Below are 25,903 nucleotides of genomic sequence, written 5' to 3'. Positions count from 1 at the left end.
GCACTGCCAAGTGTTAATCCCGAAGAGAAGTGTCTCCTCAGTTTTGTTCTCCTCGCCTCGCTCTAGTCAAAGCCCTGGTTCCAGGCCACCCTAACCTCACTTTCTAGATACAACCACTGGTCAGAGTTTGATGTATCTTCTTCCAGCCTTTCTATAGACAAACATTAACATTTATGTATCTGTATATAACTACATATACATATTTTGTAAGATTTTATTTTTTTTTTAAAGATTTTATTTATTTATTTGACAGACAGAGATCACAAGCAGGCAGAGAGGCAGGCAGAGAGAGGGGGAAGCAGGCTCCCCACTGAGCAGAGAGCCCAGGGCCCGATTCCAGGACTCTGGGATCATGACCTGAGCCGAAAGCAGCAGCTTTAACCCACTGAGCCACCCAGGCGCCCCATGAGCACCTCCTTAATGTCATTCCCTCATGTTGGCAGAGATCCCCATCTTTGCCTTGCAAATTCTAGATTCTTTCCTTTCTGCCCGGTGACCCAAGGCCAGCACCCGCATTCCCCCAGGCAGAGGTGAAGCCTGGGGAGAAGGGGCCAGGGAGGGGGAGCTGAGAGAAGGGGCCACCAGCCATCCCCCTGGAGGCGCTCACGGGCGGTGCTTTCTTCCAGAGCAGAGACCAAGGCTTGGACTGGGGTGGGAGGCCTGAGTGCAGTGAACGGAGTGGAGTCGCTCCGGGAACTGGGATCCCGAGGGCATGGGGCAACTCGCTATGGAAGAGCTTGCACTGCTGGGGCCCAGGCAGGAGGAAGGCTAAGCTGCAGGGCAGGAGACAGAGAGGAATGAGAGCTGTTCTCCCTCCTGGGGTGAAGGGCCCCCCAGGACAGCAGAGGAAGCATGAAAGCAAGTGCGAGGGACGGTTGAGGCGAGGCTGGAAAAGCCAGGAGAAGCCAGGGCCCTGCACTGTTGTGGGGGGACGCAGAGGCAGGCCCGAGGAGGAGGCAAGCCACGCACAGGGGACCGGGGCTGGAAATGAAATTGTTCTTCTTGGAGTTGGGTTGAGTTCTTCAAGCTGTGTAGGTGGGAATGGGGGGGGGTCGTACCCACCTGCCTAAGCATCAGCCTCTGCCCTCATAGGAGGTTGGCCCTGAAATGAGGTGATGGGGAAGGGGAGGGACGTGAGGGAGGGGTAGTGCTGGGCGGTAGCAGAGGACCCCTGTGGGGTGAAGGGTGCGGGGGGCGGTATGAGTGAGCTTTCCCTTCTCACAGTCGTCCTGGGCTTCCAGGATGACACAGGTCATAAAAGCTGTGATTTCTGTTAGCTGGGAGTCCTTTCTGGAAGGTTCTGAAGGGACAAGCCCCTCACTGAGCTGACAAGAAATCAGCTGAAATCACTATCAGAGACCTTACCAGGCACCTTAGGGACCATGAAGCTTTGTCTGAGGCCTTCACCTTAGACGTGAGGAGGCCCAGACCCAAGAGATGAATGGTTCGCCCAATGTCCAGTGCATCTGGTTAGTGGCCAAGCCGAAGGAACGAACCAGGTCTCCAGGTCTCCTCCTCCTTCTGCTGCTGGTGACTTTCTCCAGGGCCAAGACTGTGTGGGTTCCCTGGAGCCCATTCCTCACCCCCACACGCAGGGAATGATGTGCTGCCCCAGCCCCCTTCCCTACCCTGTGCCAAGGCTGCCAGGCTGGAGGGGGGCCACCCACTGGGACCTCACCAGCCTGGAGGCGGGTGTGGCCTCCGTGTCTCGGTCACCTGCCCCAGCTTTCCCCTTCTTCTTTAACTCATCACAGGGACCCTGGGCCCATGTAATAAAGTCTGCAGAGTGCCGAGGGAGAGCAGGGTGACTTCTGAGCAAAGCAGCCCCTGGGGCTTACGGTTCCCCCCCACCAACTTCCTGTCTTCTCATCCTTCAGGTCTCCCGAAAGCACCCCCCAGTCCCCCTGCTGGTCCCGCCTTCAGAGCACTTAGCACACTCTCTCTCCTTTCCTCCTCTAGCATGGAAACCTCACTCCAGCGGGAACCTCTCTTCCCTGTCTCCCCAGCGTTAGCCCAGTGCAGCACCGAGAACACCCTTCTGTTTATTTAAAAAGATAGAGGGAGTGAGATAGAGGGAGTGAGAGAGAGAGCACAAGTGGGCATAGAAGCAGAGGGAGGAGGAGAAGCAGGCTCTCCACTGGGCGGGGAGCCCGATGTGGGGCTCGATCCCAGGACCCTGGGATCATGACCTGAGCTGAAGGCAGAGGCTTAACTCACTGAGCCACCCAGGTGCTCCTTAAAAAATTTTTTTTTAACAAAATATTTTTTCTGCATTTTTATACTGAGAATTTCTTGTATTCACTATTTTTCTTTCTTGGACTTGGCACATGCTTTCCCCTTGGCCTGTGATGCCTTTTTCCTCGCTAACACCCACTCATTTGTCAAAAGCCAGCTCAGCTGCCTCTGTCTTGAAGAAATCCTTCCTGAATGCTCAGTAGGGAGCATCCCAGACAGTGGGGGATTTCTCTGTCCGGCTGCAGAACAAGGAGCCTTTGCTTTCCAGGGCTCCCCTGAGGACCCTCTCCTGCATGGGAGCTCTCCCAGGATGCGGAGAACCATCTAGAACAGTAAGCAGAGTTCCAGTCGCAGAAGCCTGGGCTCCCGGGCTGGCAGACAGGTTGGAGGGAGGCGACGGGCTGGTGGGCAAGCCAGTTTACGCTGCCGAGTGCGCCCTGGGGAAATCAAGGTGAAAGGCAGCAGCCCCACTAAGGGGTCCTGCCCTTGTTTATCAGTCAGGGTAGCTGGGGCAGCCCAAGAAAGCTTTGGCTGGCAAGAGACCCACACCCACTGCCAGGGCCCTACTAGGGCCTGCCCCACTGGAGCTGTCAGGTCCCAGGTGGTAGAGGAGCTAGACGGGTGGTCTAGGCTCGGCACGCACTGGCCCTGGGACCTCTTTCTCCCTCTTGCAGGTCAGGGTCATCTTGCCCAGTGTGCCCTGTGAGCCTCCCAGCCAGGCCCCAGTGGGCAGGGGGAGAGGGGGCAGAGCCGGCTTAGGGGAATGGAGGGGACAGATGGAGGAGCGATGCGGAGAGGGAACCTGCAGGCAGACAAGAGGCCTGCGGAGAGGCTCCAGGCTGGACTATCCGGCTAAAGAGGTAGCACAGGGCTGACATAAGCAGGGCTGGCGGGGGGGGGGGGGGGGGGGGTTGACCCCTGCCTGTGCTCCTCATCCCAGCTGCCCTGGCAGAGGGAGCCTGTTTGGGATCCCACCTGCTGTACCCCATGCGAAGGCCATCTGAGCTGAGTGAAGATGTCAAAGAGAAAACCCCAAATCGGATTGAGGCTCCTGCTCCCCCTTAATGAGGTTCATTATCAGCAGCTCTGAGCCTTGTAAAGCCTGCCAGGCCGGATTAGGGACAGGCTCTCCAGTCGGGTTGACTCCTCCCTATGGAAGAGCTCTTGAAAACAAACCCAAACCGTCTCCTTCCTTGAGACGAGAATGGGAGGCGTGGCTGTGGCGGGCTGGGCAGGTGAAGAGGAAGGTTCCGGGAGCAGAACCGGAACTCCAGGGAGGCTGGGGGAACAGGAGGCAGCGGCAGAGGACCTCACCAAGCTCTGTCCCCTGGCACCCCTGGAGATGGAAGGGGCTTGGGGCCGGAGGGCTCCAGGGACCGTGGAGGAGGGCCAGGGCACCTTGTCCCCTGCAGGGTGGGAGCTCCGTGAGCCAAGGGCCAGCACGTTCGGCTGGATTCCCACAGACGCTGGATTCTGTGCATTCTGGACTCAAGGTCTCCAAACAGCAACTTAAAGAACACACCAGGGCTTGCTTTAACAAAAATAATTTATTCCACAACCTTCCCAAGCAGTGGGGCAGAGTGGGAATCAAGCATGTGTACGGAGCCACCTTCCCCGCTGACCCTTTGAACCTCTACACGACGGGAGGTGGACCTTCAGGAGAGAGGATAACCCCCCCCCCCTTACTCCAGCGCCGTCCGCATTCAGAGACTAACATCTGTTTTGGAGGCCAAAATCAGAAGACAGCAGACCCAGCTCCAACAGGGGTGAGTCCGCTGGGGAGGAGCCAAAGCGCATTTGAAGCAGCCGTCTTTTCCCTGAAGTGTCCCTCTCCCCTCACAGCTAAGCCCAGAGCCAAGGCACTAAAGACACCAGCCCCCAGCCCTAAGTCCCCCGCTAGCCCCTCTCAGGTCCCGCCAAGCTCACCACCCAGCCCCGGGGCCCTCACCCGTCCAAGCCCACACCAGCGCCAGCAGCGGAGCTCTGGGGAAGAACCCAGAAGCTCTCCTCCTTCCAACCCTGACCCCAGGCCTCACCTGGGAGACCAGCAGGACTCTCAGAAGCTTCCAGACCATCCCCTCCCCCACCCTGGAGATCCAAGGGGCTGGAGGACACACAGGCCACAGAGGGCCAGGGGCAGTCCTTCCTTCTCTGGCACAAAGGCCTCTTTGCATCTGGAAGGGAGCGGGATGGATGGAGCTCAGGAATACAGTGAGGAGTTTGGCTCTAGCCCACTAGGCTGGAAACTCTCCTCTGGAAGGGGAACCCGGGGATCTTTGGCCTTGGCTTGCCCCCAGTTTTTAGGGCCAAGACCAACTGGAGACACGGAAGCTTCAACGAGAACAAGGACTTCAAATAAGGTAAAAGAGAGGAATTTGGTGCTAAGCCTCCCAACCCCTCTGCCCAACACTGCCCTCCCCTGCGCTGTCAGATGAACACAAGCCCTATGCATGCTTTCATGTCTATGGAACATTCCTTCCCAGAAGGCCCCAGGAGGTCCATTGGAACAACTGGTTTCTCTGGATTTCCCTGGACAAGGAACACGGGGAGAGGGGAGAGGAGCAGGGGGCTGGGAGAGCACCACAAGTGGCGGCTCCCGGCCCTGCCCCTTCCCCAAGTTGAATGGTTCAGGCTGCGGGGTGGCCAACATGGCCCTTCAGCGCCCTCATCCTGGCCCGGAAGTAGGTGTAGACAGCCAGGAGGCCCATGAAAGACAGGGAGTAGAGCCCCACACAGAGGCTGATGTCCAGGTGGGAGAAGTTCCCCTCCAGCACCTGCAGCCACTGGCCCTGGCCCCGCATGGGCCCCGCCTCTGGCTCCCCCTCAGGGATGCTGGCCAGCTGCTTGGAGCTGCGGCCCACTCGCCGCAGCTCTGAAGGGGCTCTGGGTTGGCTCTTCTCGGCCAGGAACTCCTCCAGCAGCGTGGCTCCAGTGTCTCGCCTGCTCACATGCTGCCGCCCCTCGGACTGCTCCACCTCATCCCTCTGAAGCTCCGCTACGTGCTCGGGCGACCCCTGCTCTGGCTCAGGCCGTGGTAGCCCCGAAGCCAATGAGCACATCCTGGGGCTGACTCGCCCCGAGTCTCTCTACGACAATATCAGGAACAGCGGTTCCGGGGGACTCTGTCCCCAGGCCCACCACCATTGCCGCCTTCGCAGGACTCAGAGTGACATTTCTGGCTGCCATCCTCTGGGCAACCATCCGGGGCCCCGGCCGAGAGGAATGCGTGTCCAGGACCACATTGCTGGGCGAGAAGTGGGTCTTGAGAAATCGCAGAGTATTGTTCAGGTCCCACACAGCCGTCCCCCGGAGTTCATTGTGGCAGGCAGCACAGAGCTCACGGGGCGGCCACTGCACCTTGGGGAAGTGGGGGTCCTCGCTGGCGGCCCCTGGGGAGGGAAATACACATGGAGGGGCGGTGAGCCCTCAGCCCACCTCGGGAGCCCAGACCCCATTCCTCCTCAGAATGCTCGCTTTCTCATCAGCTAGAAGGGTGCCCCACTGCCCTTGGAAATGATGTGTGGGCGGGAAGCCCTGTAAAACCTAGCCCAGAGGGGCACCTGGGTAGCTCAGTGGGTTAAGCCTCTGCCTTCGGCTCAGGTCATGATCCCAGGGTCCTGGGATCAAGCCCCTCATCGGGCTCTCTGCTGAGCAGGGAGCCTGCTTCCTCCTGTCTCTCCCTCTGCCTGCCTCTCTGCCTACTTGTGATCTCTCTCTCTGTCAAATAAATGAATAAAATCTTAAAAAAACAAAAAAAACAAAAAACCTAGCCCAGGGTCCGTGGAGCCCAACAGCTGTGCTGGGGCCGCTCTGGCCAGAGGACTCCTACCCCGCAGCCACCATAGCCTCCTAGGGACGGACAGCGGCTCCCTGCTGCCACTTCCTTACTTTTGTAACTTAAGGGGAAAATGTGTGTGTGTGTGTGTGTGTGTGTGTGTGTGTTTTGAAGATTTTATTTACTTCACAGAGAGAGAGTGAGCGAGCACCAGAATGGGGAGCTGCAGAGGGAGAAGCAGACTCCCCGCTGAGCAGGAAGCCAGACGCCGGACTTGATTCCCGGACCACCCTGAGATCATGACCCGAGCTGAAGGCAGACACTTAACCGACTGAGCCACCCAGGTGCCCCGGAAAATGTTTTAAAACAAGAGTTTGTGGCACATGGCCATTCCACAGGTGTTCTCCTGTATGCCACAGCAGCCCTGGGGGTAGGAGTCAGTGGGATTTCCTGCTGGAGGGGGGCGAGAGGGACTTCCAAGGGGGAGCATAGGGGTGCCTGGGGGGCCTGGGTGGGGAGGAGGGCACTTGGGAGAGTCAGGCAGTTACCGACGGCTGACAGAGCGGGCAGAGTCTCCAGCGGGGCTGCCGCTAGCTCCTGCCCAGGGTCACCCGGGCACATCCACCAGCCCAGCTCTCTTGGAGGAGGCACCTCTCCTACAGGATTTCACAAGGGCAGAGAAAGGTGCTGGCCAGAATGGAAGTAGTGGCAAGTGAAGTCAAAGTCCGAATGGTTATTTTGGGGTGGGGACATCGAGTAGATTCCAAGGGTATCATGAGAAGCAGTAGTGACCAGCCTTGCCAAGTGAGCCCTCTCCCTAGTGTGATCTGGAAGGACCCCACTGCAGAGGTCAGGCTTCTGGCTTCTTTGGGGCCCCTCCAGGAGAAGCCCCAGATCGAGCCTCCAGCAGCAGCTGGGTCCCCGGGGAAGCCGGGAGCCTGCTGAGGTCACAAGGCTGGAGGGTCAAAGGGAGCATGTGGCGGTGGGGGGGGGCAGGGAGGGAAGGGGTGAGAAGAGAGACAGGCTCCCGTCTTCCTTTCAAAGCCCACCAGGAGGCCCCAGGAGACAGCAGCCTGAACTGCCACCTGCTCCATTCAGCTCCTTTAACCTCCTACGGCTGGGCGGGAGGGGGTCAGTCGGCCACATGCTCTCCCCTCTCCCCACAGATAAGCCTGGGCTCCCGGCTACAGATGGCCCCCTCCCCACCCGCTTCTTGTCACTCTGGAGTCTGATGCTTCTGCCTGTTGGACACATCAGACTCCTGTGCCTGGGGAACAGAAAACGCTGGAAGTGGGGACCCTCAGAAAACAAGGCCTCCCCCTATGGGAACTGGTCCATTTTTCCAAGGCAGGGTGCGGTCTTTCCTTTCCAGCACATTTCATTGCTAGACCCTTTCTAGTGGGTGGAAAAGCCCAGCTCTCTCCTCCCTGATGGTGTGAGTAAGGAAGGAGACAACAGGCAGAGGAAGAGAGGGACCCCAAGAGTTCCAAGAAAGGGGCTCTGGTGCAGGGGAACGAGGGAGCAGTGGCATTGGAAGACCACAGCCCTAGAGTGTCAAAGCCTCAACTTCCTCACCTGGAAAATGGGTCCAAGACACTGCCCTACCTCAGCAGCGCAGGCAGAGCATGCGGAAGGGCTCTGTGCACAGTGAAACACGGGGTGTTACCTCAGGGGCAATGAGTGTCCCGCCTCCTACCTTTGGTCCAGGTCCCCAAACCCCCTACCTCCCTCTCCCTCTGTGGGTGACTCTGGCCTTGGAGGGGGCCCTTCCTTACCGGCGAGGCGATTGTTGACCTTGTTGTGGCTGGACCAGAGCCAGAGCACAGCGCTGTTCAGACTCTCCACCCGGTGCATGGAGGCGGCTGCCATCTGCTCGAAGTGGTTGGCGCAGTCTCGGCAGCCGAAGAAGAAGCGCACGTAGCTGCGGATGGCCTGGAGGACCTCCTGGGCCTTGGCTGCGGGCAGGAGAGGGCTGTGCCTGTCACAGGGGCTCACGGGCCGCCCGTGCCTGCCAGCCCCACCACTGCGCCTGCCGCGGGCCCACCTTCTGAGGAAGGGCCCGCAGTCTCCTTGCACACCCGGCCGCCTTCCAGGGGTCACTTTAGAGTTGACCCCATCACCTCCCAAAGTCCTAAATCCGTTTCCTTTCTCTGCCACTCGTCCTGGTCCCTGTCACCGACCGATACTCGGGATAAAACCCAAACTCACCAGAAGGACACTGAGGCTCTTGGAGAGCCGTCTGGAGCACCCGCCCCCGCACCCCTCCTGCGCCCAGCCCACTTTAGGCTTCCTGTTCCCTCAGGCACTGCCTCAGGGGTCCCCCTGGATCCGGCTCGGCACATCCCCCGCTTTGTCTCCATCTCCCCTTGCCTCCCACTCTCTCCCACGGGGCCCCCGGCCTGGCGTCAGCACGCACCTCTGAATACTCCCCTCACCTCCTTGCCCTGACCCTGGGCTCCCCGAAACATGTGTCTCTTAAACACGCCTTATTCGTCAGGCCAGGGGTGGCAGCAGGACCCTCCCTGCTGTGGGCTGCTGTCCAACTGTCCTGTTGCGGGACCCCAGCCCCTCAAAACCAAACTCACGGTCCCACACCTCCCACCCCCTGATTCTCTGGGACTCCCCGCCCCGCTCCGTGTCCTGCTCACGGCCACTCCCCACCACGTCACTCCTGGTGACGTGAGCAGCCCCGAAGGCCAGGCCTCACCTCCCACCTCCCGGGCCTCCTCAGTGCTGCCTTCTCCCGGCCCAGCCGCCACGGCCCCGCAGCTGTCTCCCCTACCCCCACCCTGTGCTCTGGAACCTCACCCCTTCTGGCTTCCTCAGGACTTCACTGCTGTACATATATATTCTTTTGTTGGCACGTCATTGATTTCTCCCTTAACAGGACCAGTAAAGACAACTGCAATAAAGACATCCCCTCTCTGACCCCAGAGCCTGCCCCGTTATCTCCAATTTCTGGCCTCTTAGTCTCTCTTCACCCCTTCTAGCCAGGCCCTTCTCGCTGCTGCCCCACCGCAACCACACCTGCCAGAGAGCTCCGGGCCTGGCAGCCACCACCCCCCCCCCCCCCCCACCGCAGGACTGTGGCCCCTGCCCAGCCACCTACACCTCCTTCTTCCGACATGGTATTTGGAAATTGCAGTAGCTGCTCCTTCTCCGCCCCCTTCGCTGGCTCCTGCTCCTCGGCAGGGCCCCAGAGGCTGCACACCACAGAGCCCAGGCCTCCGCGCCATCCTCTGCCCGCCTGGTCCCGAGGCTTTGCCTATCACCCGCCATGCTACTGCCCACAAGGTGTACGACTCCGTTCATACAGCTAGCGGGCACAGACCATGGAGCCCCCCACTGTCTATGCCCTCCCATCTCTCGGCTCATAGAACCATCATCCACCAGCTGCTCAGGCCCAACGGCTCTGGGGTCCATGCTGGGTCGTGGCTCCTGCATATGCTCTCTGTCCAGTCGGCCACGGCTCCTCCAGCACCACTTTCAAACACTCCCAAATCTGACCACTTCCTCTACACGCCACCTACCGCTCTGGCCTGGGCTGCTACCGCCTCTCCAGGGGGTGCGTTCCACCCCTGCCAGGGGCAGCCCGCCCTCCACCCAGCGGTCTCTAAGCACCCGTCCAGAGGCATCGCACGGCGCTGACTGGGAAATCCCAACCACTCCTCCGCCGAGACCGTCAGGCCCGCACCCCCCCAACCTCCCCCACACTGGGCTCTGCCACTGGCCTCCTTTTGGGGCTGCAAACACACCAGATTTGTTCTTGGCACCTGCTACTCCTTGGCCTGTGTCACGGGCCATACTGTGTCCACCCGCACGCACACGTCACGCACGTCAGAAAGTGACTGTATTTGGACAAAGAGTCTAAAGAAACAATTAAGGTCAAATGAGGTCACGAGGGTGGGTTCTAAGCCACAGGACCGGTGTCCTTATAAGAAGAGGCAACCTGGACATGGCACACACGCAGTGAAGACCCCACGAACGCTCAGGGAGGAGACGGCCGTCTACAAGCCAAGGAGAGGTCCCGGCAGATACTGACCCTCCTGGCACTGGACCGCCAGCCTCAGGAACTGGGAGAAAATAAGTTTCTCTTGGGAAAGCACCCCCGTGTGTAGCACTTTGTCGGGGCAGCCTGGAAACCTCTCTTCCAGCCGGGGGTCTGCGCAGGGCCACCTCCTCAGGGAAGCCTCCCAGAGCCATGAGGCCCCCCTCCTTCGTCCCTCCTCCAGCCCCCTAGTGCGTCTTCTTCAGGACACTCATCACCCTACCCAGATGAGGTACCTGTAAGGTTACTGCCTGTCTCGGGCCCCTGCAATGCTGTCCCCTGAGGCAGGGACTTCCTGGCTTGTGCACCACGGGACCCAACCCCGGGGCTGACGGACTGGTCCTCTAATCCCCTCTGCTTCTACTGGGATGCTCTCCCTCCTCCCTCGCTCAGCTCCTGCTCCTCCATCCGCTCCAGCTCACCTCCCCCTGTCCCTCCTCACTGCACGGCCCCTCCCCGGCTCAGAGCCTTGGCCCGCTGCACAGCAGCTCTCTGCCCCCTGCCCCTTGCCCCCAGAGAGCGGGGTGCTTTCTGGCTCACCGACACCTCCTCCAGGCTGACCCCGGTGATCTAACCCTTAGTCAGTGGGGACTGAACTGGACGCCTACCCTTTGGTCGTGAGATAAAGGTATAAGGCAGAGTGAGTGGCAGAGGGCAGCCAGATGGTTTGAGGAGGGCATAGGGCACAAGGGGCAGTGTGTTTCCCCAGCCTTCCTTAGAAAACGATTTTTCAGGGGCACTTGGGTGGCTCAGTTGGTTAAGTATCCTACTTGATTTCATCTCAGGGTTGTGAGACAGAGACCCCATTCAGCTCCGTCTGCTTAAGGTTCTCTCTCTCCCTCTCCTCTGACCCTCCCACTCCCCAGCTTGCAAATTCCCTCTCTCTAAAAAAAAAAAAAGAATGAATTTTTCCGTGGGAAACAAAAAAAAAAAATTGTTCAAAGTATGTAGTATCAGCCATGTAGACTGAAACAGACAAAATTCCTAGTTTTATAGGAGTATAAGAAATAGAACCACAAATTTATCACCAAGTTCTAGAAATAAAGCAAGCTTATGGCTCCAAGAAAGCCAGAAAGAATCTTACACCCCTGAGCTTGCACAGGGTGCCCCCCTGGGGCTGGGGACAGGAATGGGTGGCCGCTCTCGGTCCTCCCCGTCCCCCGTCTGGGCTGAGCACACGTGGCCAGCTGCAAATGCAGAATCAGCTACCTCTGGGCCTGCGACACGAAGCCTGTGGAGGGCCGGGCCGGGCCGGGCAGGGGGCACAGGCCTTGGGCTCACCTGTCTCTTGTGAGTGGTCGAAATTGTGCCGAGCTGCTTGCACCGTCAGGAAATGGAAGAGGATCCACAGGGAGCAGGGAAAGCCCCGGAAATGTGGCTCACTCCCCTGGCAGCCAACCCAGTTCACCTTCTCGGCGATGACAGTGCCCTGAGAACACACACGTGCCCGAGAGCGTATATGGGGAAGAAAGAGAATGGGATGGGCGGTGAGAGGAAAGAAGCTTCCGGGAGACTCGAAGGTCAGCACACAGCCCTGAGACGGATGAAGTCCCTCCCCAGTTCACCACTGGGAAGGTGGCACCTCCCTTCCACTGGCTACGCCCATCAAAGGAGCAGCAGATTTTGAAAAGCTGTGACACAGACTGAGTCACATCCCTATTCTAGCCTCAATTTCCCCATCTGTAAAATGAGGGGTTTGGCCTCTGAGGCCCCTTCGAGCTTTGGCATCCAACACACTTGTACAGCGGGGCGTCTCTGCTGGCTGCACTGGGCCAGCTCTGCACAGAGCAGAAGCACAGGAGCCCGGACAGGTGCCTCCAGAGAGGGCCAGACGGGCCTGGTGAGGGGCCCGATGTGGCTGCTGGCAGCTCCAGCGACAAACTTGCTCACACTCGGTCTTAAATCCCGGCCCAACCACCTGCGGGCTTGATGATCTTAGAGAGTTACTTAACCTCTCTTAACCTCAGCTTCTCCATCTGCTAAATGGGGATAAGAGCTACCTTCCGCCCATGCTGGGAAGATGAGATGAGATGTGCATGCAGACGGCTCAGTAAGTAGCGGTTTATTCATGACTGCTGGAAGGGCCCATCCGCGATCCTGGACCCCTTCCGGGATGCCAGTGGGCGAAGGAGGGCAGAGGCCACAGGGTTAACCCCTTCTACCCCCACAGTCACTGAGGACAGGGAGAAGGTCTTCAGTTGCCCCCAGACTCACCTCCTTCCGGTTGTCCAGGGCAGCTTTAAAGAAACCGTAGGGGATTTTCTTTCTCTGCTGCCTCTTGAGCCAGTCATTTATGGAATGCAGGAAGTTCTGGACTAAGGGCTGGCCGGGGAAGTGCTGTGGGAGGCATAAGGAGAAGCTGGGGCGGGAGAAGCAATACCCAGAGCTCCGCGGTCCCACAGAGGGGAGGGGGTTACACAGAGGTGAGGAGCAGCAGTTTCCTGAAATGCTCCTAAGCCACCAGGAAAACATTCTTCCTCAGACACAAATGCGGGTTCGTTACCTTTGCTCTAGGGCACCTGGCCAGGTGAGGGAAGGGGAGGGGAGAGGACAGAGCTCTAAGTGAGGCTCTAAGTGAGGCTCAGCCCTCAGGCCTCCCTCTCTCCAGGCTGACCCTGACCGCACACTGCCCCTGGGAGGAACCTGAGCGCCTGGGAACCTGGGCCACGGGGTCCTCTCTGTGGGCCATCTTCTGACAGACCAGCTGACTGCCTGCCGGGCGAGGCTGCCCAACAGCCTCTCATCTGTATTCCATGGGCTGCTGGTGGGGACAAGGCGGCCCGGGGGCTTATAGCCAAGGTCCAGACCTTGCTGGTAACTCCCAAGAGTCTCCGAGGAACATGAAAAGCTACTCTGACAATAAGTCAACTGAAATCTGATTAGTATCAGCACTTTAAAACCACAAGGACTCCAGGGAGGAGGACAGATGTGCGTGCGTGCACACACACACAACACACACGCACGGGCGGGGGAGGGGGCAGGAGAAGGGACGGACACCAGCAGAGCGGGTCAGATAAAAAACCACCAAGACACAGGTCAGGAGGACAAAGACACCGAGAAACTTGTGGAAGAAAAAGAGCAGAGAACGATCGTGAAACAGAAAAGCCTGCCAGTGGATCCGGTCCCCGGAGGAAGCCATTACAGATTCCCATCAAACCTCCAGGGCTGGCCACTGGCCCTGAGGGAGAAGGGGGTGGAAGAATCTGGTCTCTGACACGCTCCCGCTCCGGCCTCTGGGCTCTCAACATGAATTTACAGCTTCAAGTCAGCGTTTCTCACTGACCTTCGCCCATCATCCTGACTTGGACCCTTCCTCCTCCTCACGCCCCGGTGTCAGGAGGAAGGATGAATTAGGGGCTCTGGACTTCAGGGAGTCACCATCTGCCTTGAGCAAGAAACGCTGGTGACCGCACGCCACCCAGTGGCCAGTCATTCCAGCTGCTTCTAGGAGAGAGCAGGGACCTGGGGGAGGGACCAAAGGCTCTGGCCTCAGGCTGTACCAGCGCCACACAGAGGAGCCAGATGGGCCTGAAGGCCAGGACAGGGGTGAGGCTGGCAGGCAGTTCCTGCTGGGGAGGCACAGATCACCCCCAGAGGTAGCCCCAGCTGCCCGCAGACCTGGCACCCGGGGACCGAGGGTGGCTGTGTCAGCAGTCAGCCTGCAAAGGGGATCGGAGCCCACATCTGACTCAGCGGTCCTCCACAGCCCGGAGCCTGGGGTTTTAAGTAGGGCAGCACTAACCAGGGATCTGGAAGCAGACAGAAGGATGTGGGGAGGGGGGAGGAGACAGGTGCCGAAGGAAGGGGGCCTGCATCTCACCTTCACGGAGCTGAGCAAGCTGTGTGGCAAAGAAAGGACCACGGGCTCTGGGGCCAGAGATCTCAGCCCAGGTCCTCCTGACACCTCCTCACTGGCAGGCATGAGGCAAGTCCCCTGAACACCCTGGGGCTCTGAAATGGGACTAACACTTGCCATTGTGCAAAGGCAAGAGGATTAAATGCCTGACACACAGCAGATCCCCGACAGGCAGGAGCTACACTGCAGAGAGTAGCCATGTCGGCTGGAAACCACAGAGGAACAAGGAAGGGGTGGCCAAGGAGCCGGTCACACTATGACCAGTGACTGGGAAGGAAGAGAGGAGATGCAGAAAAGCCTCTTTCCTTCCCTGTGGCATCGGCGGGTCCCGCTTCCCCAGTGACCACGGCCTCACTCTATGCTTCGACTATAGTGGGGGACCCAGGCAGAATCCGCGGGGAACATTCCGGGGCATCTGGCCCTACCCTACCCAGCCAGTAGCCTGGGGCAGCAGCCCGCAGTGGACCAGGACCGCTGTGGGTTCAGGTGTCCAGCCAGATCAGGAGCTCCCAAGGGAGGTGCAGACAAGGGAGGCTGGGGCCCTGCTCACCTGGGCCAGCACGGCCACGAACTTTTTCAGGGCCACCAGGCGCTGCCCCTCCAGCACAGAGAACTTGCCCACTTCCACCCGCAGGATGTAGTGCAGCGCGGATTCCAGGTCAGCCATGTAGATCTTGGAGCTGAGGACCCAGAAGGCGGTGGAGAGAGAGAGAGAGAGAGGGGTGTTAACCACAGGCTGGCGGCTGGGGGATGAGCACCCAGGGCTACAGGGAGGGAAGGGGAGGGCCACTGCCAATGGTCACAGAGTCCTATAAGTTAGCACTGGGCTCTGCCACTAACCAGCTCTGTGACCTTGAGTATATTACTTAATCTCTCTGAGCCACAGTTCCTCATTTACTATAACAGATTTACTATAACAATAAATTGCTCACGGGAAGGCTGCTGAGAGGAATAAGTAAGAGCAGAAAGGCAAGCCACTCAGCAGCTCCTGGCACGAAGTAGGGGTCCCCTCCATAGGCTCAGGGCTGGCCCCTCCTGGGACTCACTGAAGGTGCTTTTAATCAGGTGGCTGGTGGAAGGCTGAGTTTTGCTCCCTGTTCTGAACAAAGGCCCCTAGGGACAGAGAGAACAATGGGTGCACCCAAACAATGTGGCTCTGGAAAGCTGGGCCCTCTTGGAAAGACCAAGGCTCCGGCTGCCCTCCGAGGCAGGGCATGGTGGGGGCTGAGGGTTAGGAGGGCAACTGGCATATCTTTATTTGGGGGCTCATGTCCTCACAGCTGCCAGGCCTTGTGTAGTGGGTGAGGCTCCTGGTCACACCTCTTGGGCCATCCCAGCCCCGGGGGAAAGGCTGCAGGCTCCAAGCTGGCTGCCTCACCCCGCACCCATCCTGCTGGCTCGGGGTCTGGGCTCGGGCTTCTGTAAGAAAGGGCTCGGCACGGTGGCTGCTTCTCTACCCCTGCCTCCTGAGGCCTGGGTTCTGGCCTCAGTTCTGGGAGGCAACTCAGTCCACTTTCTGGGCCTCAGAGACCCCACCTGTAAAGTGAACTGGTTACTCCAGCCGCACCTACCTCCTAACGCTGCAGGGAGCCAGCAGGGTCACTCAAGGGGTCAGCACTGTAAACCCCTGTGCTCTACCCTCCGGGCAAAGGGCCCTCTCTAGGCCCCACCGGGGTGTCCTGGGTTGGTACCTCTCCATTCTTGCGGTCTGGCCCCTGACTTATGGGATAAGGTATGGAAGGTGCCCAGCACAGAGTTCGGCACCCGAGGCCCGTAAGCGTCCGCTGTTATAATTCGAATGACGGGAATCCTCATCTGTGAATGACCATGAGGACAGTTCCCATGTCTAGGTCTCTGTTTCCTTCTTACCCAATTTACTAAACATCTCACTTCCTACCCTGCAAGTCCTTCATGTTGGGATGCAAACCCTCTGGAAATCAGATGACCTCTCCCTCAGTTCTCTTGTACAGTCTCCTTGTGGAGGCCACCTTCCCGATGCGGCTCTGGGCTGCCCGGTCAGCCATTTCTCTTTGGCATACCGCCGGGTGCCAGCTTAAGAGGCTTAGAGCCCTATTCTACTGCAAGGGCAGAGCCAAGCGGCCTTGGAGAGAAAAGCGGCTTCCTCATGGTTATGTCTGTGCACAAAGATACAGGCTAGCCCAGAAGGTAGTGAGCTCTCCAGCACCGGAGGCATTCAGATGAGGTCAGTGACTTCCTGGAAGGGGCTGTAAACTCTGGGGGAAGGGACTGCATATCTGCGTGTGTCTGAATTACAGTGCCTAGTGGGTAGCAGGTACTCAAACACGTCTGCAGAAGAGATGGCTGCTCGGGTGGGAAGTTGGTCAGAAGGCCACAGGGTATCGCTCCAAGCTGATCCCACTTGCTCTTGAATCGTGTTAAGTTTAAGGAATGTGGGCTTTGGAAAGTGTTCATTCCATCACTTACACAAGCAAGTGCTGTCTGGCACCTCCCACAGTCAGTAGACACGGGGCTGGCCCCTGGGTGCCTGCGGCTGATCCCAACAGCTATGACTCTTCTGTGTGTGGTCAGCAGCCAGGAGAGCCCAAAGGCCAAGGCCAGCCTTCAGGGGGTCTGGGATTGGAAAGGCATGTGCTAAGCTCAAGACAGGGACCAGAGCGTGGTATGGAGGCCGGGGCTCTGGGATCGGAGGTGAGGCTCTGGGGAGGCAAGGGGGCGTGGCCTTACCGATCTGCGACTTTCCACACAGTGGGAGCTATTGTGTGAGCAGTGGTTGGCACAACCTTGGTGGGGACAGGTTCCCGGGGGGCCCTGGAGAACCTCTTCAGGTAAGTGGTGTAGAAGGACCTGGATTCCGCAAGCCTGTAGGGAAGAAACCAGAGGGGAGGCAGTGGATATGGAGAAAGAGACCCCAGGACAAAATCATGTCAGGAGAGGAGGCAGGTGGCTCAGCTGACAGAAGTGTTTATTTTTTTAATTTATTTTTTAAAGAGGAGGAGCAGAGGGAGAAGGAGAGAATCTCCAGCAGACTCTGTGCTGAGTGTGGAGCCCAACATGGGGCTCGATCCCATGACCCTGAGATCACGACCTGAGCCAAAACCAAGAGTCGGATGCTTCACGAACTGCGCCACCCAGGTGCCCGCTGACAGAAATGTTTATTAAGAAATATCTGAATCTGGGGCACCTGGGTGGCTCAGTCATTAAGCATCTGCCTTCTGCTTGGGTCTTGATCCCAGGGTCTTGGGATCGAGCCCCACATCGGGCCCCCTGCTCAGAGGGGAGCCTGCTTCTCCCTCTCCCACTTCCCCTCTTGTGTTCTCTCTCTTGCTGTCTCTGTCAAATAAATAAAATATTAAAAAAAAAAAAAAAAAAGAAATATGTGAATCTGGTTACATCTCATCCTCAGTGAGGTCAAACCAAGGCGCTCAGGCCTCACTTTAGCCTTTCCATCCACCACTCATGCTGTGGAAAGGCTCTCCGACACCATCTGAGGCCCAAGCCCCTTCTGGAAAAGCGGCAGGTCTGAGAATTCCTCAGCCTGCCCTGCCTGGAGCAGCTGTGGGATGGAGCTACTTCTGCCCATGGACGGGATGCCTGGGTCTGACTACCTTTGCCGGAGACCAAAGGTGGCTGCCCACTCAGGAGCTTGCTTTGAGGTACCAGAGGTGGCCCAACTCCCCAAGGAAATCAAGGGGGTTTGATACCTGATTTTTTAATAAAAACAGGTAGTAATAACAACAACGCTAAATTCTCCAATCCTTGTACAATCCTTTTGATTTCTTTCTCTCTTCTGACAGAGTCCTCAGGGCAGGCGGCACCTCCTGGTCACGGCCGCCTGGAGGGAGAATGTGAAGACCAGCAGCCACATGACGGGACGCCCCAGGGGAGCTGGCACCGGGAAGCATCGCTTTCCACTCCGCTGTCCCAGCCTGATGTTTATCGCCGAGCAGATGGCTCAGGAGCAGGTCGTCACAAACAATTTTCCCCTCCACCAGCTCCAAGTGAGGAGACAATCCTCCTCTCCCCACCAGGACTGGCACTGTCTGTCCCTCCCTGTCCCTCTGCAGCCCACGCTCCCCTCCCCCGGCAGAATTCCCTGGTGAGGCTGGCCCAGTGCTGGTTGGTCACTGGGGCCGGCAAGGGCCAGGGGCCACCCTGCCGGGCCTCCGTCCGGGATGGCGCTAACGGCCCCGCAGGGCAGCTCATTGGGCACCTCAGGCAAGTCTCGGTCTCCCCGGCCCTCGAGCTCCTGCCGGCAGGAGCCAGGCGACATCAATCATCTGCCCAGGGAGGGCACCAAGGCACCATCTGGCACCATTTAACGGGCCATTCAGCAGCAGGAGCCTGACAGAGGGGCTGAGGCTGGCCTGATTGTTTTCTCTTGGCATTTTGGAACTGGCTATTGTCTAGCTCCTAATGAACTTTTCTGCAATTAGAAAACCAAAGGGAGGGAGGGTCAGGCATATCTGAGTGCCTGCCAGGCCCGCAGCCTGCCAAGGAGTCTGTGAACCGCGGAGGATGGGGACTAGAGCCAGGGCTGCCAGGGCGATGGCACCGGAGCAGTGGCGAGTGCACCAGGGGCCCGAGACCGGACTCCTGAGCCGGGGGGCCGCGTGCCTGGCACTGCCCACCCACTCCATGCACAGGCAGCGGCTTCTCCTGCACAAGGGGGCTCCTCAGAGCGACTGCAGGAGGAAGAACGAGGCAGGCTTCTGTAGGCGGGAAGGAGGGATGTGGGCAGGGGAGAAGGGAGGGGGACGGAGGGACACACAGCACTCACACGTGGACCCGAGAGGCAGAGCCATTCCGAAACAGCAAGTAGCAAGATGGGAAGTCAGTGACCCCGAACTTGCTCACCACATCGCCCTCCGTGTTCAGGACCCTGCGCACTGCTATGCCTTGGTGCTGGGACAAGTCCAGAGTCACCTGTGGAAACAGACAGACATGTTGCGGGGGGCGGGGCCAGCCACTGGGCAGAGGGAGCCCTGGGCGGGCACCATCCAAACTCTAAGCCTTCTGGGGAGTGGACGAGTGTGCCGGCAGTCTCCTGCCACCAACCACAACTACCCCACAGGCGACAAGAGTCACATGCTGCCCAGAACAGGGGCCTTGGAACTGTGCACACCACACGCCTTGAATTTCCTAGGGCAGTCCAATCTAATACAATTTTCTTTCCAATGAAAGTAATTTGTAGAAGGCATAATAAAATGTGGTTTCATTTTTATTCTTATATTTACAAGGCTTTCTATCTCTATTCCAAATCAGAAAAACATACTTAGACATGATTTTATTTTTAGAAAGAAATAAGAGGGAAAACCATGTTAGCTAACATTTATTGAGATGGTATTATGACTGTTTATGGATCGCTTCACTGAATCTTCAAGATAATGCTATGAGATGGGAACTATTATCAGGAGACCAAGCCGGGGGCTGCCTCTTTTTGCATCCTGGTGCCACTGGCCTAAACCTCCCCGACTCCATTTCTTTACTTGCAAAACTGGAATAATAACACACATACCAACCTCAGAGGGCTGTTAAAAGGACCGAAGGGGTTAATTTTATGAAATGTGTAACAGTGACTGGGGCATGTATAAGTGACTGGGGTATACAAGTGTTCATTAAAAAACTAAAATGCCTTGGGGCGCCTGGGTGGCTCAGTGGGTTAAGCCTCTGCTTTCGGCTCAGGTCATGATCCCAGGGTCCTGGGATTGAGCCCCACATCGGGCTCTCTGCTCAGCAGGGAGCCTGCTTCTCCCTCTCTCTCTGCCTGCCCCTCTGCCTACTTGTGATCTTTATCTCTGTCAAATAAATAAATAAATAATCTTTTTAAAAAAAAATCAAAAAACTAAAATGTCTATTGCAAATGAGAACACAAAGGGTAAGTGGTGAAATCAAGTGTTCAGGGGACAGAGGCAGGAAGTGCCGGGACTGGGCAATGCATCCCAGTTCAAACTGGCTCCAGGGTCTGTGCTCTTGACTACTGAGCCCTCCTGCTTCTCACACTAACCATCTATGAGCATCTCTGCATGGAAACAGGGTCCCTGGCCCTGAGGGGCAGTAGGGAGAAGATCTGTTTCCAATGAACATTTATTAATCACTTCCTTGTCATTAGGCCTGGGCTGGGACCCCAGAAGGGGCAGGAAGTCCTTCAGCAAAGCTCCGTTCCCCTCCCCATCGCCCTCTGTTTCCTCTCTCAGGGCTCAGAGGCCTGGAGGCAGCCCGTAGCATCCTGGATATGCTTAAGGAATTTCAGGAGGAAAGCATTCGGAGCCAGCAGTGGTGTTTAATTTCATCTCCACCTCCTGCCTCTTCTGCATCCCTGCATTACTTTGGGACTTCACCTCTGGCCTGGCCCATCCCCCCTCGGCGGCTGGGAAAAGCCCACAAGGGGTGTAGAGAAGTCTGTGTGCCAGCGGCAGACTGGACAGCTCTCTGCATTAGGCCAGGGGAACGGATTTTTAAAAAGCACCTACTCTGCGCCAGCTACCAGTCCAGGCCCTTCCCCTAACCTGCCTCATTTGTGCCAGCAGTGTTCTGAGGAAAGGGAGCAATCACACTTTCCAGACAGGGAAACGGGGCTTGGGGCAGACAGTCACCATGGGGCGGCAATTCACACCTGCCTGTTCTGTTACTGCTTCCTCCAGAGGCCCTGAACGAGCTCTGACCGCCCCTCCCCACACCCAGGCTCCTGTTCCGCAGGGGTGGGGCGGTGTGGAAACCACCAGGCTTGCGGCACTCACAGACCTGGTTCAAAGCCCTGCTCCAACCAATCCACCGGCCCGGGGCCCTTCAACCTGTTTCCCGGTCATCATCCTTAATTGCGAAGATTAGCGACTACGTGTGCCCGCACTCTAGTCCAGTGCTCAGTGAACAGCGGGTGTTACAGACGCACGTTCAACGAGGGAGATAAAAAAGACAAAGGTTTTCCCACGGAAAGGCCCAGCTCCCACACTTCCTGGGTCGTCCAGCAGGGGTCAGGCCAGTGCTGGGCTAAGGCGTGCATGAGGCCGAGACCCCAGAATTCGCCGGAACAGCCCTGCTCCTGAACTCACTGGGCTCTCTGCTGAAGCCCACCTTGGTGTTGCAGGGACCCTGGGGGGCGCTCACCTCTCTACCCAGGTATGAGCCTTCCTTTTCAAAGATCAGGGCCAAGAAATCTTTGTCGTTTCTCGCAAAGAATCCATCAATCTCCTTCAGCCTGCAAGAGACAAGAGCGGCAGTGACCTGCTGGGGACACCAGGCACGCCTGTCACAAAACTATGGGGGCAGCCATATATCCCCCTCCTGTTCCCACTCGAGGCTCCATGGAAGTCGCCCCCACCAGCCCTCCAGGGGCAGCAAGCCAAACCCTTAGTCTGAGAGGACGCTGCCTCTGCTTCCCTACAAGCTGCTTCTCCTTTGGTCCACATTTTGATTTTTTTTCACATTGTTTCTTTTAAGAATCTGGAGTGAGTACGAGGTGGCCTGGGGAGGAGGAAGAGGAGGAGGAGGAGGAGGACAGGAGATGGGGGCTTTGAGACCAGCGGTCTCTGTGTTCTGATAAGGGCAAGGCTGAGTGAATACGGACAATGTTCAGGACCCATGAGGTTGGCAGGTCTACCTGACCTGCTGCTTCTGAGATCCGTGGGACTGAAAATGCACCACGAAGGATGTATGTGCATGAGAGAGAGATGGACACGGTCACTGAGAAATGTAAGTAAGGGCAGGCGAGTAGGAATGTTTCCTGGAGAGAAGGGGTCTAGGGCAGCCCCAAACCACACCAAGACTAACACTGGGCCCAGGGTCTCTGTGGGAACCTCCAGGACTACGTGTGCCCGCACGTAGCTGATTTAAAAAAAAAAAAAAAAATTGAGGGTTGGATTCAACCCCAACTGATGCTAGCAGCACAGTCTCTCGGCAGGACTACTGCTTTCAAGAACATGAGTAAATCGATGTGGGGGCCTGGAGCCCCAGCGCCTGCTTCATGAGCCTCCTCAGGCCCTGGGATCTTCCCTGCGCTCAGAGGCTGGGCTCCTTCCAGCAGTGCCTGCGGGTACCCAGATTTGCTCCTTCTTGGCAGGAATCCCTGAGGTGGGCTCTATCCTGTCTCAAGTTCTCATCTAGGAGGGCGAGACCTAGTGCTCTCAGTTTACCCTCTGTGGGAGAGCCGAAGCGAGGCACCGCACCCTTTCCTTCTAGAAGAGGCAATCCTGGGAGCCTGCCTGGCGGGCAGATGCGGGCCACCAGCCGCCGTGGCCCACCCCCCAGTCACAGCGACCACTCAGAAAGATGACCACTTCCTCTTAGAGGCAGGGCTCCCTTTTCCTCTGAGCCTTCCTTCTTCGTCCCCATGTCCTCTCTGCCAGTGCCCCCTCTGGGTTAGATGCTTGAAGTCTGCTGCCCCCCACAAACGTTCCGGAGCACAGGCTGTGAAGAGCAGAGGCAGGCAGGGCCCGGACAACCGCCGCCCATCTCTTCCTTCCCTTGCACCCTTTGGCCCCACGAAGCCAGGGCTCCAAGGGGAGGCCCTCCAGCAACAGGGAGTCTCCTACTCTGCTCCAGAGCGGCTCCGGGCTCTTACCCACAGAGGGTCTGTCCCAGAGACAAAGGCCTTTGTATCCCCTACGCAGCCCAGCCGCTACCCTCTCACTCCCAGGCCTGCGATCCTGGCCCACACCCGCACCACACCTGCTCCAGCCCCGCATACCTGGCAGGCTCCAGCGGGGGGCAGGCAGGGGGCCACGTGTCACTATGGGACTCCAAGGCGTCAATGAGCCTCTTCCGCAGCGTCTCCACATCAGCACCAGCCACTGGATGAAGACGGACATGGGGGAGGGGGCGCATGAGGAGGGAGCAATAATCCCAGCGGCCTTGTCAGCTTTGCTGAAACAAAGGGCCCGGGGCACAGGCTAGTTCTGAGAGAAACAGAGCATGGGTCAGTCCTCTATTAGAGCAGTGCGGTGGGGTCTTCTTCTGTGGCCCTAAGTTACACGAGAAGACCCATCCCTCAGAGGGCAGGAAGGAGCCCCTTGGCCTGGAGCCCGTGAGTGCTTTTCCCCGGAGGCTGTCTGCTCTGTCCCTCTGGATGCCAACCCCATTTTGACATGACGGGTTAGCCTGGGTTCATGGCGACCCTCCCCTCTTCCCAGGACCCTGAATGGAGCAAAATAGAAGGGTTTCTTCAGCCCCCTTTTCCAGAAGGCACCATCTAGGCTGGCCGGGAAGGCCCCAGGAAAACACAAAACTCCATTTCCACTTAGGAAGCTGTTTACCCTATGGACCTTGCTGGGCTCTCCTCACCTCAGCAGGAACCCAACAAAAAGAAAAAGAAGATATTGATAACAGAAGAAGACCCACCTGGCAATGCTGATCCTGAGCCATTCTTGGAAAAGGCCTTAAAGAACTGGAAGCAAACACACAGGCCAGAGTCAGTAACACACGGAGCTAAGACTCCCACACAGGGGCCAGAGGGATCGGTGTCTGAGACCCGCTGCTCACTAAAGAGGCTGACTTCGGGCAAATGACTTAACTTTTTTGAGCCTCAGTTCCCTCGTCTGTAAGAACAGGGAGGTATCTGCTCCTGGAGCTGGACGCTGATTCCTGTCCCCACCGTCTGCGCATCCGATCCCCACCCCCATGGCTCTGACGCACCCGGGACACACAGGAGCAGCCTACACACTCCACGGGTGGCGGACGGTCTCTCCGACTTGAAACGAATGAATGAAAACACTCATTGCATGACTGAGTGGATGAGGCTGACTTAACTGACGAAACAAAGTCATTTCATACATCCCCCAGGGAGCGTCAGCTGCCCTCTGAGGCAATCTGTCCACCACCACCAACGGCTGGTGACTGTCCACGGAGAACTCCCAGTCTGGCTCGGCAGACTCCCCGTGGAGGGAGGGGTCTCCAGGTCAGGTCCTGCTGAAGGGGGCGCCTGAGCCCCTGCAGACACAAGTCCTGTTACAGACAGGTCAACTGAACTCATCACTTTGTCCCCTTTCCCCATTTACAGGACACTCCGGGCTCAGTCTGTCACCTCCTTGAGCAAGAGGACAGAGAGAACAAAGACAACTTGTCAGAATCTGGGCTTCTGCCTAAGTGGAAAGACTGCTGCCAGAGCTCTGGCCTGTGCTCTCGCGGGTTCAGGAGGGAGTACAGTTCAGTGGTCCTGACAGACAGACAGACAGACAGCCACCTAAGTGTCTGGCAGAGAGCCTGCGGGCCGGGAAGAAGACTCTTCCTGAGATCTTCTGGGGCCACCTGTAGCTTCCTCGGACATCTGCTGCAACGGCATGGCCATCCTTCTGGACTTCTCCCAAGCTGGTGGTTGAGTGCAGGCCCCAGGGTCTACTGGACCTGGGTACCAGACCTGGCTCTGCCATACCCCTGCAGCGTGACCTTGGGCAATCCCATCTCATCTTTAAGAAAGGGATGGCGCCATCATCTCAAGGAACTGCTGTGAAGACTCAAAGATGATAAGTCTCCAGTGCTTGTGGCTCATGCATACAGTAGGGGATCAATACATGTTACCTGCAGGGTGATTATCACCCTCTTCCCTTGTTCCACCTTCTAAACGCTAGGAAACTCTGATCAGGGGTGGGTGGCTCAGTGGGTTAAAGTGTCTGCTTTTGGCTCAGGTCATGATCCCAGGGTTCTGGGATCACACTGCCCCCGCATCAGGCTCTCTGCTTATTAGCAGGGAGCCTGCTTCCCTTCCTCTCTGTCTGCCTGCCTCTCTGCCTACTTGTGATCTCTGTCAAATAAATAAATATAATCTTTAAAAAAAAAAAAAAAGCAACACTGTATTTATTTAGTCATTTGTAGGCAGGACACGAAAATCTGGACGTCACCGGCCCACCTTCCCGTGTCTTGCCACCTGCAACCTTCTCCTGTTCCCCCGGCCCTTACCCGGCTCCTAAGTCCTGCTGTTTTATCCTCTCTTCTTAGACCATCAATATAAACTTTTATTCTGGGTGGAAACCATCTGCTGATACGTGCCATGTATATTTGTAATAATATCCTTTGCAGTCACTGAGCAAATTTTGAGTGAGATTATACGTTACCCTAACACTTGTAAAAATGCTCACAAGTTCCCTGAACGGTGGGAATTCAGGGTGGACCCGCGCAGCTACAGCTGTTGTTTTCAGCAGCGCGGTCACTTTTCTCGGCCACCACAGCCTCCCCCGGATCTGAGCAGGTGCCTCACTGCAAGGGGGGTGGTCTTACCTCCATCAAAAGGCAGCCTGCTGGCCCCTGGCTGAGTGTTCTGAGGGCAGTCGGGCAGGAGCCCCAGCAAGACTGACCCAGAGGAATGCAGGGACTCGGAGACACAGTCCTTGAAGTGCAGGGTCACGGGAAGTCCTCCCGAGTCCTTCCATGTCCCCCTGGGCTGTCACCCACAGAAGCCTCCCATCTGCCTTCCAGAGTGACGACAGCACTGGAGCTCTGGCTCCCACTTCATGTTCTGAGGAACTTTTTCCTGTCCATTAACCTCTCTTTCCCCTTTCTGCCAGCAACTTCCCTAGGCCTGCAAGTAGATTCCGATCCTTTTAATCTAATTTCTTTTAAAAAAAGGAAAAAAAAGGGACAGGAAGGGCCGGCAGGTGGGAATCGAGAGACGCCCTCCTCCCCGCTCCAGTTGCGGCACGCCCCGACTCCCTGGGCTGACAGATTTCTCCAAGCAGTGTCTGCTCCGCCTCTCCAACTGCCCCTCTCTGACCCCACTGTCCCCCTCACCCACTTGCTTTCTCTGCCGGGTCTCAGGGTGGCATTGCCTGCCCTCCCCACATGGCCGGGTCTGCCATGTTTGGTACCACATAAGCCGATGTGCTCCTTCTTGGCTTCCTGTGCCACCTCCCTTGATTCATCCGGCACCAACCAGGCCAGCTTGGCTACCTTCCCGGCCTTCCCCTAGCCCTATCCTAGCCGCTCCCCTGACTCCTTTCCTGTCTACTGCCCCCATGATCTCTTGCCCCAGTCGCTCCTACTCCCTCCCACGTATCAGCTCGACACTCTTCTCTGGGAAGTA

At 57.5% G+C, this 25,903-nt stretch overlaps 1 protein-coding gene across 1 annotated transcript in view; it reads right to left on the bottom strand.

Annotated features, from left to right (window-relative positions):
* Positions 1–4,704: 4,704 nt before the first annotated feature.
* Positions 4,705–25,903, bottom strand: part of QSOX1 (quiescin sulfhydryl oxidase 1) — a 33,993-nt gene continuing 12,794 nt past the window's right edge. Inside the window, 11 exon segments of the mRNA XM_045074297.1 lie at positions 4,705–5,294; positions 5,296–5,624; positions 7,786–7,965; positions 11,340–11,487; positions 12,273–12,395; positions 14,465–14,594; positions 16,621–16,755; positions 18,674–18,819; positions 21,001–21,091; positions 22,580–22,682; positions 23,230–23,275. Of these exon segments, the coding sequence (XP_044930232.1) occupies positions 4,863–5,294; positions 5,296–5,624; positions 7,786–7,965; positions 11,340–11,487; positions 12,273–12,395; positions 14,465–14,594; positions 16,621–16,755; positions 18,674–18,819; positions 21,001–21,091; positions 22,580–22,682; positions 23,230–23,275 (1,863 nt within the window). The 3' untranslated portion in view covers positions 4,705–4,862.

The sequence above is a fragment of the Mustela putorius genome, unplaced genomic scaffold, assembly GCF_011764305.1.
Source record: "Mustela putorius furo isolate JIRA1106 unplaced genomic scaffold, ASM1176430v1.1 tig00537335_pilon_pilon_pilon, whole genome shotgun sequence".
NCBI lineage: Eukaryota > Metazoa > Chordata > Mammalia > Carnivora > Mustelidae > Mustela > Mustela putorius.
This window is presented reverse-complemented; position numbering and strand designations above follow the sequence as displayed.